This window comes from Numenius arquata, chromosome 2 (assembly GCF_964106895.1).
Source record: "Numenius arquata chromosome 2, bNumArq3.hap1.1, whole genome shotgun sequence".
Classification (NCBI taxonomy): domain Eukaryota; kingdom Metazoa; phylum Chordata; class Aves; order Charadriiformes; family Scolopacidae; genus Numenius; species Numenius arquata.
The window spans coordinates 11,283,043-11,301,647 of record NC_133577.1 but is presented as its reverse complement, the minus strand read 5'-3'; the positions used below and the strand labels follow the sequence as shown (position 1 = coordinate 11,301,647).

Below are 18,605 nucleotides of genomic sequence, written 5' to 3'. Positions count from 1 at the left end.
TTCTAACTAGTCTTTTGTAAGTAATTTTAATGTAATCAAATAATAGATTTAAATGAAATATTGTGCTTTTCTAAAGAGCTAAAAAAGCTCTTTAGAAAAATTACATTCTGTCATAGTAGATATTTTTTCCAGTAATCTTTCTGATTACAAGAAAAGAGTTTGTCCAATAACAAAACAGTTCATCAGGAGATCCAGCAGCTATAACTCTTAACTTCATGATACCTGGAGTTTATTAGACCCTCATCTCAGAGTCCTGCAAACAGTTAGCAGCCCCACCTTTCATTCAGAATCACGTTTATACTAAGAACTGTGGAGAGAACCTTGAAGAGCAATGCCTTACTGCATCAAAATCCTGAAGCACAGCAAAACCTGCATTTTTTTGGGGGGTTATTTTGAAGTATCGTCACTTCCCTAAAGCAGTCTTGAGATTTCTAGAAGAGTGGCATTGACAGTCTGGCGGTGGAGTGCGTGGACACAGGAATAAAGACATGGGATCAAACCCCCCTGTGCCTACACACAGGTATCCTGGCCTTTAGACTTCTCTGTGTGAAGGAATAGCTTTTACCCTGTGAGATATTTGAGAGTTTAGAAGGAAATGCACTTAAAACCACTGTGGATGAACAGGGTCCTACCTTTCTTCCTTGTGAAAACCTGGACTAATGTCTGTGAATTCTTTTGTTCAAAGGCTTATGATAAGGCCAATTCATCTTTGTTCAGAGTTGTGAACATCCCCGTGAAAAATAAGAAACTTCTCAGTTCATCTGAGATTGTGTATTTCTGTCATACTTTCAAGGTGGGGAAGAGCAGGCTGAATTTCTTACTGCTTTTCAGTTGCAGTGCTTTCTTAATACTGTGCTGGATTCAGCGTAATTGGTCAAAGTCATTACAGATTCAACTATAAACCATAAAAGAAAAAGGAGATTGGTGGAAATTAAGGTTTAAGATATCTGGAGCATCTTAGGCTATTAAGGTCTAGTCAGTTAAGACATTTAGCTCTGTCCTGATAGTCTTACTTATGTTGTGCTACTCCTCAGCTTGAGTAAAAGCAGAATTGGACCCAAGAGATCTAGTGCTTAAGAGTATAATCATCCCTTTGTTAATGGGAAGTCTTGGCCAAGATTTTGGAGTTTATGTAAGATCATTATATAAGGTTATTAAATTGCATCCCACATGCCACTGTGAAGGTAGATCATCCTTACTGAAATATGAATGCTAAGATAAAGTAAGTCATAGCAGGATGTGCTCAGTAAAGCAAGTACCTAAAAAGGTTTTAGCAAATCTGCAGTGTTACAGTCTATTCCCTTTCCTGTATATTTAACGATTTAAAATGGAATAGATCTAAAATCTACTAACCTTTTCTGTTCATAAGGGGCAGTTGGACTAACAGTCTCTTTTTAAAGCCATGAGTTTTATTCTTCTGCTGTCTTTTCCATAAAAGTCGCATTGAGTATATATTTGGCAGACAAGTTTTCAAATTTGCCCAAACTCTGCATTTTACTTTTGGACCCCATGAAGAATTTGAAAGCGAAGCCTTGTAGAATCAAAAATCCACGTCAATATGTCTTCCATCATAGCTTGCTATTTGCAATGTGATCTTTGATGTAATTTTTATACTGGTTCTTTCTTCTTTTAGCAATTGTTCAAAAGTGGATCGGTAGTGGAAAAATTAACCTGCTAGAAACCCCCTGACAAAAAAGACATTTTCTTAAGATACCCACAAATATACCCAGGAATGTTTTGCAAACATTTAAGATCCGAGTTTATTCTTTGCCAAGTTGAACACAGAATCACAGAAAGAGAAAATCACAGAATGGTTGAGATTGGAAGGGACAGAGCTCTGGAGGTCATCTTGTCCACCCTGTCCACCCCACTGCTCAAGCAGGAACACCTAGAGCAGGCTGCCTAGGATCATGGCCAGATAGGTTTGAAAATCTCCAAGGTCGGAGACTCCACAGCCTCTCTGGGCAACCAGTGCCAGTGCTCAGTCACCCACACAGTAAAAAAGTTTTTCCTCATGTTCAAAGGGAACCTTCTGTGCTTCATCTGGTGCCCATTGCCTCTGGTCCTGTCACTGGCTGCCACTGAAAAGAGCCTGGCTGTGTCTTCTTTGCACCCTCCATTCAGGTATTTATACACATTGGTAAGATCCCCCTGAGCCTTTTCTTCTCCAGGTGGAACAGTCACAGCTATCTCAGCCTTTCCTCATAGGAGAGGTGCTCCAGTCCCCTAATCGTTTTAGTGGCCCTTTGCTGGACTCTCTCCAATACATCCAGGTCTCTTACAATGAAGAGCCCAGAACTGGACCCAGTACTCCAGGTATGGCCGTGAGTGCCACAACCTACACACTTACTACAATCATATTTAAAGAAAGACTGTGATTGAAGAGTATTTATGGGGGCTACTTAAAAAATGTAATGATATTTACACTTCAGGATGACTTCAGGGTGAAAGAGGGAAGTGTTCTCAAGGTCAATGCAGGCTAAAAGGTATGTGAAAGGAGACTGGTCCTTTTAATGGACAGCCTTGCTGAACTTGCTTTCCTCCTCTGTTCTTGTGTGACTGATTTAAACTACCTGGCTACAGATATTGCAGCTCAGCAGGCATCCAAAGGCAGATGGAAACTACCAGTGTGCACTGTACTTGAACTTCTGAAATAAAGGACAGTATCTAAAACTTAGACTAGCACTAAGCAAAAATTGTAACTTTGCACAAGAGGAAAAACTAGTGATTTGAAGCAATCTGATTTTCCTAGACACTCCTTTTACTCAGATGTGTTTTGTTCTTCTCAAAATCTGTAAGAAAATATGCTTTCTGCTGGAGTCTACTTTAAAGAGATTATATTACTTTTACATAATGATAGCTGCACCAGAAGCTATTACAACTTTTGAAACTTTTAGTCCTTTCTAGGATAAATTTTTGAGATTTTAGTTCTCAGATGTGGACTGTAATTTCTGTATATGTAAGAAATCCATGGCTTGCCAAAGTTTGCATGCCACTGATTCCTAATGGAGTTACTCTGGCTTTGTCTCATTACTGTAGAGCTGGTTTCTGCTTTAGGCAAGATTCAACTCAAGGGTGTATTTCTTTTGTCAGGTCACCCACAAGATCACTACTCTAGCTGTCAGCTTCATTCCTTCCTTCAGAATAATATTACCATCCATATTCCATCTTGTACAATGGATACATCTAATTACCAGACAATCTGCAGTGTCCTTACTCCTGGCTACAGCTATTTTGCAAGCAATTCCTTCATGTATTTGACACAATTAAAAGTGGCAGTTGTCTAGTGTTCAAAGAAATAGAAATTGTATTCCTTGAAAGGGTAACTGGATGAATAAAAGCCTTCCAATCCACTAGTAAGCAAGCCTAATGGTCTCAATTAATTCTGATAAATTGGCCTAGTCTAGTTTCCATAGTGGCTTTTTTTATTATTTTTGATTTGCAGAGATGAAAAATAGCAGGAACAGTAAAGAATTGAGCCTGATTAGGGTCACTCCTTTGATTCCATAGATTTAGTTGCAGTTTCCAAATGGGAAGAGATGCCTGGGATCTTTCATACTAAATTCACATTTTTCTTTTCATACGGTGTTGTGAAGTTCTTCAGTTTATGTATGTGTAAAGTATAGTTCCTACCATGATGTTTATGAACACTGTATTTTAAGAAATTAGCCTGGACCAAACTAGTTTACGTTTATCAACATTACAATCAAATAAGATGGGACATCTTCCACTTAACATCTGTCCAACTAACAAAGAGGACTGAGAACCACCATGCCAATCTGCGTATATTGCAGGCATCTGTTTTGATGGGTGTTAACTGCTGGTTTCCAGATTTTCTGTTAGACAAGCCCCTGAGCTGGGAAGTAGTTTCAACATGGATGTCAACAGGAACTGAAGATACCCATTGCTCCATAACGGGTGCTCAGCATCTGCCAGTATCAGGCCCTCAATCAGCTACTTCAGACGAGCCAGAGGTGCCATCTAGACAAATATATGTGCTATGGAATTATTAAGGGTGATGAGGTTCAATAAGGCCAAGTGCCGGGTCCTGCACTTGGGTTACAACAACCCCATGCAGTGCTACAGCCCTGGGGCAGAGCGGCTGGAGAGCTGCCTGGCAGAAAAGGACCTGGCGGTGTTGGTCGACTGTCGGCCAAACATGAGCCAGCAGTGTGCCCAGGTGGCCAAGAAGGCCAACAGTATCTTGGCCTGTATCAGGAATAGCATGGTGAGTAGGACTTGAGAAGTGATCGTCCCCCTCCTGTACTCGGCACTGGTGAGGCCCCACCTTGAGTACTGTGTCCAGTTTTGGGCCCCTTACCACAAAAAAGACATTGAGGTGCTGGAGCAGGTCCAGAGAAGGGCAACAAAGCTGGTGAGGGGTCTGGAGCACAAGTCTTATGAGGAAAGACTGAGGGAGCTGGGGTCGTTCAGCCTGGAGAAAAGGAGGCTGAGGGGAGACCTTATTGCTCTCTACAACTGTCTGAAAGGAGGTTGTAGAGAGGTGGGGGTTGGTCTCTTCTCCCAAGTCACAGGCGACAGGACTCGAGGAAACAGCCTCAAGTTGCACCAGGGGAGGTTCAGATTGGATATTAGGAAGAATTTTTACACTGAAAGGGTTATCGAGCATTGGAATGGGCTACCCAAGGAAGTGGTTGAGGCACCATCCCTGGAGGTGTTCAAAAGACAGGTTGACATGGTGCTGGGGGACATGGTTTAGTGATGTTTCTTTTTTTGTCAGAGTTAGGTTGATGGTTGGACTAGATGATCTTGAAGGTCCCTTCCAACCTAGATGATTCTATGATTCTATAAGATTCGTGTCTCCTTTCCCTTTCTGCCTCACATAATGAATGTCTGACCCACTTTTCTAGCGAGAGGATCTCCATCTTATAAGTGTTATCTACTAGGGGTCCAGACTCATTTCCATGATACATTCTCTTTTCTTTTCTCTTAAAAGCGCTAGACATTTATTCCTGGTTTAACTGACATTTTAAACCGATTTGGAATGATACATGGTTAAAAAATGAACCTTTGTAAGATGAAAATTTTGCTGCTAGCAGATTTAAGTAGCCTAATTTTTTTTCCCTTTTGGCTTGGAGCTACAGACTGCATTTATTCTTGCAGATAAAATGGGCTGGGAGAGTTCTCTGGCCCTGAGGCTGACTGGCACCATGTAGCCCCAGTCCATAAAGCCCATACCCAAAACAGGGTTTCTGCACCTGCAACAGGTCATTGCCTGAGACTGTGCACTTTGGCACTGGCTAAAACTCTGCCAGGGAGTTAGCACTTGCTAACAATTTAACTGTAGGGCTCATTGCTTGAGCACATATTAGACCCTGGCCCTGCTTAGTTTACTAGTGTAGGCACAGCCAGTGCATTTAATTTGGATAAGATTTTTTGTTGGGTTTTTTTCATGTTAAATATTTAATTTTTTGTTATATTCCATGATGTATAAAGTTCAGATGATTTGCAAGGCCACATTGGAACCTTTAAAATGACACCATCTATCAGCATGCCTTTAGCTTATATTTTGATCTCAGACCCGTTTTGACCTTTCACACACTTCTGTGTTTCTGTGGTTTTCCATAAACTCCTGAGTTAATGCATCTTTGTGTAAATACATAATTGTCGAATTTCCGTGACATAAATTTGCAATAAGGGAATGAAAAACCCAGCCCAAACTCTGTTGGGGAAGATGTAAAGGCTACCAACTCCTAACAGCTGAAAATCACAGCATAAACTGGACTCAGGCATCCTCAGCACTCTTGGGTTTTTTTTTTTTTTTGGTTGTTGTTTCTTTTTTTTTTCTTTTTCAACAGCAACAGTCAAGCTGTGCGCTGGTGACAGCAAATCTGTCATGACATTACGAATCTTCCCTCAGCCACTGTTCCGCAGCCATCAAGCTGAATAGCATTTTGGCACAGTCAGGTGGGAAACAGGCATGAGTGGAGAGGGAGAGCCAAGATGCTGATGCTCTGAAGCAATCCATCTCTTAAACAGCCTCTGAGGAGACATCAAGCTGCTTTACCCCAGTGGAGGTGATTCTGCCATTGTTTTCTCTCCCTCTAGTCTTCTCAAGAGCAGCTGTCCCTGAATACACCCTCTGTGCTGTGCCAGGGCAGAATCAAGATCATTTTCTAAAGTTAACTAGATTTAGTCTGCTATCTCCTTCTAAGGAGTTACTGTCAGCATCTTATGTGCGGCTGAATTAGAATGAGCCTTGTGTAATCCCAAATCCCCTCTGAGCATGTATTTATTCTTCAATTTAGGATTGCAGTTCTGATTTTATTTTTTTTTTTGCATTCCAATTTTCTTTACAGAATTGTTTGCTTGAAATAGGACTATCTTCTGCAGTTAGAGTGATGAGAGTTTCTTGTCTTAGTATATTATACACATAGAAATCTATGCATTTGGTTTGTAAAGCTTCAGAAACATTTATTAAAAATTTGCTAATATATTATGTTTATGTTCTACCCATTCTCTAACCTGCTTGGGTTATCACAGATGGGTAAAAATGTCAGTAAATACATGAGCCTCCATCTGTTCCTCAAAATGAAATGAACTTTCGAAGTTTAAAATATTAAGGGCAAAATCCTGACAGTAGGAAAGCTTGGCCCAGAGAACCCTGGGCTTGTTTTGATGTTAATGAGGATTCTACCACTGGCTTGCGATCAAAGCCAGCAGACCAGCTGCATAAGAAGCTATTGCTCCACTCTTCGCATTAGACTTCTATTTTATTATGTGGAGGAACAAGTTTACCTCATACCTTTGAAAATAGAAACATTTATCAGTTTACATGGAGTTAGACTCAGTTTACAGTGTTAAAGTTTTTTCAAAGTAGGGTTCTTGGTTGAAAATTAATTTAAAATGATTGATATATGCTGAATGTCTGTGTAGTGTCTTGTGTATCTTTGTGCTTCCACCATGATTTCAGGGTAGGCCAGCAGTGCCTTAGTGACTACCCCCTTGCAGACACTTGCCAAAATAAGTGCATTGTGTAGCTTACAGCTTTCTCCTAGAGAACTGCATGATTTTGATTTACTTTGCATGTCTCACAAAGCAACCGTGTGCACCAAAGCCAATTCTGCATGGCAAATGACCTGTGGAAACCCGTTGCTGCTGTGGGAACTGGTGGCTCACAGTTCCTGCCCCTGCTCCAAGGCTGCACAAGACCTTGTGCTTCCACAGAGCTTTGGAGGTAGGTGGCAGGGGGCTGAGTAGAAGAAAGGAGGAAAACAAAAGGGGGTGGATGAGCTTGGAAATAGGGATTTCTGGGCTGCTTTTTGATGAGGGAAGATGAGAAGTACTTGACTATTTTGGCTCCACAGTGACCAAGGCAGGCTCTCATGAGATTTAATAGGTTGATTTTAAGCTTCCTTTCATTGATATTACATTAAATTCTGCTTTTTGTAATTTTTATTTCTATAGTCCCTTGGTTTTGCTGGTAACGTTTTGATTTCCTGCATTGGCATCTTACTCTTTAGAAGTAGATGCCGGGAAAATTATGGAGAAGTAGTTTGCTGCAGCTGGTCTACCTGAGATCTCATGTATCATACCTTTGCACCTTGTAGCATCGTTTATGTAGAAGAAATGTGCTCCCCTCTTTCAAATGACAGTGTTTCACATCTGCTTCACAGGGAGGTGTGGCAAGTGGTCAAAGTTGCCTTTACTTGCCACCTCTGGAGCTCTGGGATAAGCCCTGTATTGAATCACACCTGAGTGTGATAAGCCCTGTACTGAATCACACCAGGGCGTGTTTCCAGCTCAAGGAGAGAGCAGACTTCCAGGAATTATTAGGTTAACACTGACAATCTGGCCCAGTGTCACAGCAGGGCACAAGCCCAGAGGTTGGCAAGTCAGGCTGTGATGCCCTGGGAGAGTTGTGTAAACAAGCACGCAGAGAGCCACCTGTCCCCAGCCTGCCCTCAGGACCTGAACATCCATAAAACTCCAGCAAAATCACTTGCCCTGTCTGAATTATAAAGTAGAGTGACCCTATGAAATATTGTACCTATTAGGAAGACATGCTTCTTCCCTCTGATTTTTTTAACTTTAGAGATCATCCCTTTCTTTTGGTTTAAAGGGAAAAGAAATGTTTTGCTTGGGTATTATTTAATAAGTACTGTTAACATAACTTACGAACATATGAAAAAAAATACTTGACAAGCTATTTATTTTTAGAGTGTCTTCTGCTTGTTTTTCCAAATGCTGAGAATTTAAATTTCTTATTTTAAGTAGCTCAGGGAACCTTGAAAGGTTCATTTCTGAGGACTAAGTATTTAAATCCTTACCCCACACTCACCCCATGGTGCATTCCAGTGGCAACAGGAATGTCAGCCGGGCAGCTTTCTCTCATGCCCTCAGTGCCGAGGATACGTGGCCTTAAAGACAAGGTGATTTAAGACTGATATTCTAGAATACCACATTCAGAAGCATGTGTGACAGGTCATATAATGGATTTTATCCAGCTTTAAATTCCACCTGTCAGAAGAACTGCTGCTGCTTTCCTAAGAAAGCACCAGCGCTGTGATGACCTGGGGCAAAGCAGATGATACTGTCCCATAGATGCATAAAGCACGAGTTCCCATGCTAGCTAAGCCTACTCTCCCTCAGAATAGATCATTCTCCAGGAAAGAGAGGGAATGTTTTCATCTTTGACCTCTGCAACAGCAAATGCTAAAAATGTAAGGAAGTCCTGTAATGTTTTAAAGTATAAAAAGGCTCAGAATGGAACATCTTTCCCATTAAATATTTTTATTTCTATTTCAGTAATATTTTATTGCTATTTCAGTAAAATAGAGTACAGGAGCCTGCATTTCTGTATTCTGCACTAGAATACAATAATTCCCGAAGCACTTTTCCATATTTGCTTTTCTCAAGCAAATGGTGTGATGGTTTGAAAAGGTAAAACGCAGAGAGTTGAATACATCTGTTTCAGATGTGTTGTCCTATGTGTTCAGGGAAGAAAAGAAGAATTTAAAAATTAGGTTTTTAAAAAAAAATAAAATTGAAAGCCAAAACTATTTTTCAAAATGAGTGCTTTTGTTTCAAAGGTAAAGATTTTATTTTCTTGCTGAAAGCTTTAAAAAAGTCCTGGAGCCTGGGTGACTCTTTTTGTACCAGCCCACCTCTTGTCTAGTCCTAGTATAAAAATCCTGCTGCAGACAGGCATGGGAAGAAGAATATGGATTTTGTTTTCCATATATTTCAGACCATGAGGCTGTAATTTATTGCATTAAATTGTTTTTTGTTTCCATTCTTTCTTTGCTTCTCTCTCTTCCAAACTTTCTACCATAGTTAAATAAGATAAAGCAGCCATGACTATGACTCCTGGGGATTATCTTATGTTAAGTCATGCAAAGCTTAAACATAATTTTTCAATGGCAAACTAACACTGAATATGCCAGAAAAAAAAAAAAAAATGTTCAGTTCAAAGTACTAGAGAGGTGGGAAGAGCAAAAAAAAATTGTGTGGTTTTTTTTTTTTTTCATTTAGACTACCGTGCACACTATGTGTCTGCTAGGAGGAGGAAAAAGTTGAACCTCATAGAGAAAAAATATAATATTTAAAATTGTCTTTAGGACTGTATCTGTCATCTCATATTCATGGCACAAGTTACAGAAATATCTTCTCATAGGCCCAAGTCAACTACTAAACCCATGCAAGGAAAATGTTCCCTTTAATAAAGAAAAATATTTGTGTACCAAGGTCATCAGGAAGAAGTTTCAGACCTAACTCACAGCAGTCATAGGCAAGTTATAAGAACTGGAGGAGAGAGGTTTCTTGCCAAGAGCAACTCTTGTTTACTGCCAAACTGGCAAATACCCTATCTCCCCTGGCATCTCTTGGGTGTGGGAAACTAGTCATGGAAGGGTCACAAGAAATCAAATGGCAGGCGTAGCTTTTGTACAGGGCACAGTTCGGAGCTGCTGGACATGGGAGTCCCTTTCCCTCTTCCACAAGAGTCTTCAGCAGTTGTTTTAATGGTTCCCTTTAAGGTAAAGACCTTCCAGCTTGTGTGTAAGAATCGACCTACAAAACCAAGTGAAGTTGTGTGATCATCTTCACTTATCCACAGGAAGCCTTTTCATGTCCCCCAGACTCCCATAATGCCAACGTCTCTTGCAGGGCAGATGTTAGATGCCTTCTGAGCCTTCTGTGTGTGGTAAAAGGAGAGGGATTATCAGGTATCAGTGTCCCACAGCTTTAAAATTCTCTGAGCACCTTATGAAAGGAAGAGAGGATAAAAAGATATCACTCCTGCTCTGGCTGGAAGACAAAAGAGGAAGCACAATAAAATTGGCAGAATAGCCAACCTCCCTGTGCTGGTGTCTTGAGTTTTGTGGAAGAATGTGATTTACAAGTGTTTGCAAGAAAATTACTGGCTTCATGTCTGCTCAGGAAGCTGGAGTAATGGATTGCTAAATAAGGTTGGGGAGGTGAAATAGCAGGCTTCTACCCTTACCTCGCCAGGCTGAGCTCAAAACTGTAAAGCCATACCATTAAATACTAAATGCGCAGTTCTCTGGGAAAGTGTAATTGAGGAAATTATAGACTGTCATGTTACTGCAAATTTTGCAACTCTCAGGCTACCCAAGTCATTGAAATTACACCTAGTAAGGAAGCTTTTCTTCTGTCCTCTATGGGAATAGTGTTTTGTGGAGGTTTAAGGCACGGAGTGAGATTCAGTCCAGCACCTTCAGTACCTGACTGGTACTAATCTATTAGATGCTTTAGAGAGGCAGTCTTCCTGAAGGAGGCGCCCAAGATCTGTATCTGGTCAGTGGAGAGAGGAAGGTCCTATTGAAGACCTCCAGAGGGATCTGCTGCAGATCTGCCTCTGTGGAAAGTGGACAAGCTTCTCCTGTTGGGGACTTCAGAAGCACTTTATTTTCTCCACTGAGGAGGACTGCTTCCTTCACTATTGATGCTCAGGCACCCATTCAGGGCTTAAGCTAGTTGGGCAACATGCTAACGATACCTGTTACAATAAAATGGCCAACTTAATGAATCTGTTTATCTCCACCTTTTCGAATCTGAGTAAACCTTAGTAATCAGCCCTGCTTTATCTTTGTAAACTTGACAATTATCATTGCCAATAGATGTACCAGGTCTGGCTGGGATGGAGTTGATTTTCTTTCCTGCAGCCCATATGGTGCTGTATTTTGGATTTGGGACCAAAACAGTGTTGATAACACATCAATGTTTTAGCTGTTGCTGAACAGTGCTTGCACAGTGTCAAGGATTTCTCTGTTTTTTATACTGTCAGTGAGCAGGATGGGGATGCACAAGAAGTTGGGAGGAGACACAGCTGGGACAGCTCACCCCAACTGACCAAAGAGATATTCCACACTGTATGACGTCATGATCAGCAATAAAAGCTGGTGAAGAAGGAGGAGGGGGGAAGGTTCAGAGTTGTACCATCTGTCTTTCCAAGTAACTGTTCCACATGATGGACCTCTGCTTTCCTGGAAATGACTAAACACCTGCCTTACGATGGAAAGCAGTGAATGAATTCCTTATTTTGCTGTTCTTGTGCACGCAGCTTTGCTTTATCTATTAAACTGTCCTTATCTCAACCCACGAGTTTTCTCACTTTCACCCTTCCAATTCTCTTTCTCCATCCCACTGGGCACGAGTTAGTGAGTGGCTGCGTGGGGCTGAGCTGCTTGTTGGGGTTAACCCACAACAATGGAGAAGAGCTCCAAATATTTGTTACCTTTAAGAATGAATTATTAGAGAAAAAAAAGTTTCTTATAAGATATACTGAATAATTTTTGAATCTAACGTTTTGCTGTTAATGAGTCCCTATTCGGCAAGGTACTATTTCCCTAAACAAAGGTGTGAATATTTGCCTATGCTGTTATGCAAACAGAAGACCTAATGCCTGTTCTAATTTTAACATAGGGTAGAACAGAAGAAAACAAACACCACATGATTCACAAAAGATATTTTTAGAATTCTAATTATTTGTTTGGATAGATGAACTACTGAACTAACGCTTCAAACAGATACAAGTGAAAGCTTCTTACTAAAAGCCACACAAACACCCGCCCCCCTTTCTTTGAATGGTGAGGAAGTGGAGGCACTAAGAGGTTAGTGATATAGGAGCTGTCTTTAGTCACACAGGCTGGTGGAAAAACAGAAGAAATGTCTCCTAATCTTGATATTACCAGTTAAAGCCCTGTCATCATCATTAATGAACCCAGCAATGTTTTCAGACAGGTATCACTTGAGAAACTCATGTTACTCAAATACAAAGACCTGTGGAACTAGGGAAAGCATGCTATTACATTCGGTCGGGGAACCTGTTGCAGTTATTGATTAGGCAGCTTTCCTACTACAGAGAAGTACCCTTGAGAATTACCTACCTAGAACGCCCTATATAATGAGTGACTAGTAAAGGTTGTTACTTTTTTTTTTTTAATTATTTTTGTAGTTTTTAGGGTACACAGCTGAGGCAAAAACAGTAATCTGTACTCTACCTGGACAGTTCAAATTTACAAAAAAAATTTGGTACCAGAACCAACTACTTCATTTCAACTGAGATTCTGAAGCATTTCATATTGCCTTTTTCAAAGTTTTGTCCCATCCCTCCTCTAATGGAGTTTCCAATACAGAATCACAGAAGATAGAGCTGGAAAAGACTTATTACATCATCTGTTCTACCTTTTTGATTTTAGAAGGTACAAGTGATGTCACTATACCCTTTGACCCATTCTTTGACTTAATCTGGGAAACTAACTTAAATTTACAGGATTCCTCCATGCTCAGTCTCATCTACTTTACCAAAAGAAAAACCCTCAACACCCAAAAGATAGGATATTAACAGCAAAAACAATTAGTAAAGCAGCTGAAGGGATATCCTACATTTTAAAGCAATATTTGCTCTAGTTTAGATTTAATATGCATAAACTCTTCAAATATATAATGGTATTGCATTCTAAGGAGTAGAGGCACTCCAAGGGTCACAAAGCTCATGAAAGCTTCAAAATAGAGTATAGCTGTCAAATAAGACTTCTTGAGCTACAGCATGCTTAAAAAATAAAATCAGTTGTCTTTAAGTTTTAGAAATTAGACTGGTATTTTTATGGCCATTCATGTTCCAATATGCAAGGCAAAAGACAACCTTAGCTGTATGTGCACAATGACAGGGTTTATTTCCATTCAGTAAAGAGATGTTGTAGTCATGGTGGATAATTCTATAAAAACATAATCTCAAAGATTGTTAAAAAGCAAGCAGAGTGATAGGAGTTAATAATAAAAAATCAAGAGCAAACACAAAACATAACGCACCCATGTCTTGACTACTGCAACAGATCTAGCCACACATCTCCGACAGGAGATAGTAGAATAGGAAACGTACATGGAGAGACACAAGGTAGGTGAATAGATAGAAGAGAGATAAGGAAAACCATGGTCTGGGTCAGTTTCTATATCACAGAGATTAAAATAGAAGAATATGGAAGAAAAGACATCTGAAGGGGGATATGGGAGAGCTCTATAAAAACTTGATCAACCTGGGAACAATTATTCACTGTTCTTCACAATCATAAGAACAAGGAGGCATCAAATGAACTTAACATCTAGTAGGTTAAAACAAATCAAAGGGAGTAACAGTTCGCAAAGTGCACAGGTCTGTTGTAGAATTTATTGCTATGGGAAACTCTGGATGCCAAAAGTTTAGATGAGTTCAGGAAGTCACTTCAGAAATGGTTTGACAAATTAATGGAAGCAAGTTCCATCAAGGGCTATAAAACACACAGAAATAACTTCTGGGCCAGAAATTCTCTAAGTTGCAGATTGTCAGAAGCTGTGAGAAGTTTTGCTGTGGGCAGGTTAAGAAAGTGCATGTCCACTTGTTTTATCCTTTCCTTGTGGCATCCGCTACAGGTCACTTCCTGAAATAGGATACTGAGCTAAATGAACCTTTGGTCTGTAACAGTATAGCTAATCTTACATTGTGCCCTTGTCACAAAGCAGAGGTAACAGTGGCAAAATATCCTCCTTTTTCTTCCCATTTCATACACTTCCAGCTCTTTGCTGCATGGATCGAACACATGGCAAAGTATCTTTGTAAAAGCACGAGCTCTCACTCATCTTTGTTCCAAATATCCTCTGCCTCCAGGTGAAATTGGAAATAACAGTCAAGGCAGGTCCACCCTGGTACTGCCTCCAGGATCTTGAAAAAAGCTGTCACATTTGGTGCCTGAGGCATACATGCTGTTATGTATTTTTAAATATATTGGGGGCAAATAGCCTCAGATTTTAGATTAGGGCCAGATGGCTGATTCAAGTGAAATAACACAGATACACAGAGGAATGGTCACTCCAAAAAGACTGCACTGTGTGTGTAACAGGATGCACAGGCTCCAAACAGTACTGCATATCAATTACTTTATGTTTTAACACTAACTGTGTTCATGAAAATAAGAAAGACAGACCTAATGCATCTCAAGAAACTGAGAATTTAAAGCTGTTTTTGAAAGTGGCATTAATTCTTTCCAAATGAACTTTCCAAGTGAACTTTTTTTTTTAGGAAGAGGCAATCAGCCACAATTTTCGAGCCTTTTTTCCACTAAAATTATGTGACACCAGTTAAAAGATGATGTGGAATTTAAGGCTTGTCTTTTCAGATTTACAGAATATATATTATTCAACAACTAAGTAGTAAAACAGGTCACCATATATTCACATTTATGACCATCTCTCTTTTTCCCTCCTGAATACAGAGAATTGCAGCATCAAATGTACAAGCAGAAAAAATATGTTTTGAATGCAAAATATAAACTGTTCAGTATCAAGTCTCTCATTCACACATACTAGTTTTACAACTGAATTTTCCTCTTTTAGTTTTGGTTTTTAAGTAGGGTAAATATAGCTTGAATTTACTATTCTCTCCTCTTCCCCCTCACAAGATGTCCAGCCAAATTAGGGAATTATTTTATCAAATTTTTTTAAGTGAAATGTTAAATTGTGCCTCTTGGCAGCAATCCTCTCCCAGAAGTCTGCACATTCCCAGTGCTCAGCACTTTCCATTCTCATCATTTACCTGTGGTGGATATGAAACCAAATATACTACAGGACATACCATGAACAGCTGCAGCAACAGCACCAACAAAAGCAACATGTGTTGTTGGGCCTTTGGTTTCCAGGTGCTTGAGACACAGCTGATGTTCCTTCATTTTGTGACTGCTGCCTCTTTCTCATTTCAGCTACTTCAGTGCCCAAGTGGCTATAAGAACACAGACATAAGAGATGTACAGAATTACTACAGACTGTCATAAAGTACATTCACATTTCTACAATAATCTCTGATTCTACTGGTTCTCGCAGCTCATGGCAACAAAAACATGTGGCCGTCAACTCTGCTGGCCAAGTAATAGTTCTATTGTCTTAAAAGCAGTTTCCAGAAGACCGCATTTTAGTGACACGCTTGAATCACGTCTATTCTTGTCGCTTTGGCCAGATTAAATGGGCTGTTTATTACCCTTCTGAGCAGCAAGCTCCACAGCTTGTATAGCACTTGGTGGAGACTGAGTCGTCCCTTTACCGTATGACTACCACAGCTCTTTCCATTGTACTAAAAATACAGCGGGATGGTTATTCGCTTTAAACATGAGCTGGAAACGGATCTTTTCTACTTTTTGACTTCAATGCTGGGCCAATGAAATTGCTATCAGTGATGTTATATCACGGCCACTAATAGCTGTCTGTTAAGAGCCAAGGTTATTCTAAGTGTTGGAACTAGGAGGTTTGCTACTTGAGAGTTATTTTCTGTAAATAAAAGGAATAATAAATATGTATTTCCAAAATACTTTTCCAACTTGGAGACTCTTTTCTGGTTACAGAAGATTTTCTTTTGCTCACTGCCAGTCTTTCCTAGGTTTTATTAGGCCAAGATATTTTTCTTTCCAGTGACTTGCAATATGCAGCTGGAAGTAATATTCCATGCATTACTTAGTTTTCAAAAGAAGTTAAAACAGGTATTGCTAAGTTATGTCATTTAGGAAGGATTAGATGTCTGGGTCCTTCTAATGGTTCACATCTTCTTTGTACAACAACTATACATTTCCCAGAGTAATGGCTATTAAAAGCCTAGATAAATCAGAATAAATTTAGTACTTTTGCCTTTGAAAAAGTACAAACTGATTGCTGTGGGGAGGAGCCAAGTTTAAAAGAGAAGCAGGTAGAAGGTGACCTGGTGTGAGCAGTGTGCACTGTGCTCCACACCCCCAGGGCATCCACCCGCAGCCAGGAGAGCTGGGGAAGGGCAGGTTCAGGCTCTGGATGATTTGCCACCTGGATACGTCATGCACAGACAACCAAAAGATGTGCTTCTCCATCTACATGCACGCAAGCAACAGCTGTGAGAGTTTGCATTTCATGGTTGCTAAAACTCCGTAAGTTCTTTTTCTGTAGTAGTGTCCTTATAGTCAGTTTGCACACAACAACATGTAGCAAGGATAATAACCTTCAGAACTCAAACTCATGCAGCAAAACTGGAGTTTGGTGGTTATTTCAGCTTCTTGCATAGCTAACTTTTCCATGTACGCTGTCACTGAATAGAATCAAATAATTTCTGAAGTGTTTGGTCAAAGTAAACAATGAACAAACATTTAACAACCTGTGGTGAGGGCGCCTGCTTATGCTATTGATATTTCTTCTTGTGTTATAGTTACTGAACTCTTGAAGAATAAAATGACATATTGAAAATACACCTTTTTTTTTTTAAAATCAAATGTAAACATATGTTGTTAAGAAAGGATACTTTGACATAATTGAAAACATGCCCATATTTTTATCATAGATAGGAAGGAAAGGAAAAGTGTTGCAGAATAATATGTAGCTCAGAGAGTGAGTGACAGCATGGAATCACTTTCTCCAAATTACACTGCTGAACTTCTGCTGACTGCGCAGTTAAATTATTTCATAGATAGCTGTGTCATGCTGTGAATGGTACGTGCTTCAGCAAGTGCAATGGCCACGGTTAAAGAAATTAAAGGCAGATATTTTCACAGGGAATGTTTGTTTCTTGTAAGATAGATAAAGATTCTAGAAACATTTGTACAAAATCACAGAATTTATTAATTTCAGAAACCAGTGAAATTACCCATACTTAGGTATTTATAGGGCAGTAATCTTGTAATGAAAACATCTCATGCATTCCACCTGTGTACCTAAAATTATGCATTTCTGACACAACTTTAGCTATATGTAAAAAATGTACTATGGCTAGATCTGTTGCACTATAAATACAAGGGGGCAGGATGAAGGTTATCCGTTCAGATGTGATGATGACAGTTGGTGACTTTGCTGTAGTTTCACAATAACTTTAACACAGCACAAGACGCTGTGCCACTGAAATAAATGTCTCTCCTTTTTGTCCTGCACAGCTCACAGTCACTCATTCACCCCCGAGCTGTCCCCTTCTCTGTGCTGGCACCGGCATTTGTGCAGGTACTCGGTGAATCGGGTAAAAGAGTAGGCATGCTATAAAATTAATCCAGATGGGAGAGAAAAAAAAAAGTATTTCATTTTAATTTGGTTCAAGTCCCAGTCTCATTCACCTTGGGAAGATGCGAGCAGTAGGGCCAGAGTGAGAGGGGAAAAAAGAACAGCGTAGCACAAACATCAGGCAGGCCAGGGGAGTGTGGGGACCGCTTCCTTCAGTCCCTGCTCACGCTGGCAGGAACTGATGGTGAAATGGATGGGAGTTGCTCAGCTGCAGAAAGGTAAAATCTGCAACTGTGATTCCCAACACACAGCACGTGGCATCTCCAGGAGGCAGAGCCAGAAGTGTGTTTTCACAGGAATGGTTCACGTCCTCAGCCCTGCCCTCAACTTCTACCACTGCAAATTCTCCAGCATTCACCTTTCTGTATGGACTGCCACGACCAACTCTTTTGGAGGTTTGCAAGTCTGGTGGTACATGGTAGCAACAGGAGTTGTGAGAAAACATGGGTCTTCGTTGTAGAGCATTTCAGGAGGTGTGGTTTCCTCCAAGGCTGCTCAGAGCCCACAGGCTAGCCAGCATTTAGGGTGCTTTACTATTGTCTGACTCTCCTCTGGAATATGGGGAAGGGCATGACTCACCCCTTTCCTGGCCATGCATTATTTGGAGGAGGAAGAGGGCAGTCTTTGATTGCAGATACAGTTACATGTATCTATTTAGGCTGTATTTGAGGGAAAAAAAAAAAAAGAAAAAAAACCACCCCACACACTTCCCAAGCCCTGCATACTTGCACCAGGGACAGTTAGTTTGCATTCTGATCCTAATAGAATACATTTGGCTACTTGAGGCTAAAGCATTAATTATGATGCTAAAAGAGTGCTGCAAGGGGTTATATTTTGAAATGAGTAGATAACATGGATACCGTGTAGTGGGAATATCCTTAGCTTCCAGTAATAATGGGCAAAGATCTCACTGGCACAGTGGGGCAGAGTTGTATTTAATCCATTTCAGATTCTGCCTTTTCCACAGCTGATGTTGGTGCTCACTCTGAACCTTGCTCTATCTGACAATGCGAACCATTACTGAGCTTGCTGTGCCTGGCATGCTGATCAATAAAAGCGCAAGGCTGAAAGAAAATCCAAGCAATGAG

At 40.3% G+C, this 18,605-nt stretch overlaps 1 protein-coding gene across 2 annotated transcripts in view; it reads right to left on the bottom strand.

Annotated features, from left to right (window-relative positions):
* Positions 1 to 17,952, bottom strand: part of RGS17 (regulator of G protein signaling 17) — a 31,832-nt gene extending 13,880 nt beyond the window's left edge. The window contains exons 1-2 of one of the 2 annotated variants that reach the window (XM_074168189.1): positions 17,876 to 17,952; positions 15,092 to 15,235 (exon numbers count right to left, since the gene is read on the bottom strand). In XM_074168189.1, coding sequence (XP_074024290.1) covers positions 15,092 to 15,235; positions 17,876 to 17,934 — 203 coding nt within the window. In that variant the 5' untranslated portion in view covers positions 17,935 to 17,952. Of the gene's footprint in view, positions 1 to 15,091; positions 15,236 to 17,875 lie in introns of those variants that run through there. The other variant, XM_074168188.1, reaches the window with a different exon arrangement.
* Positions 17,953 to 18,605: the final 653 nt, after the last annotated feature.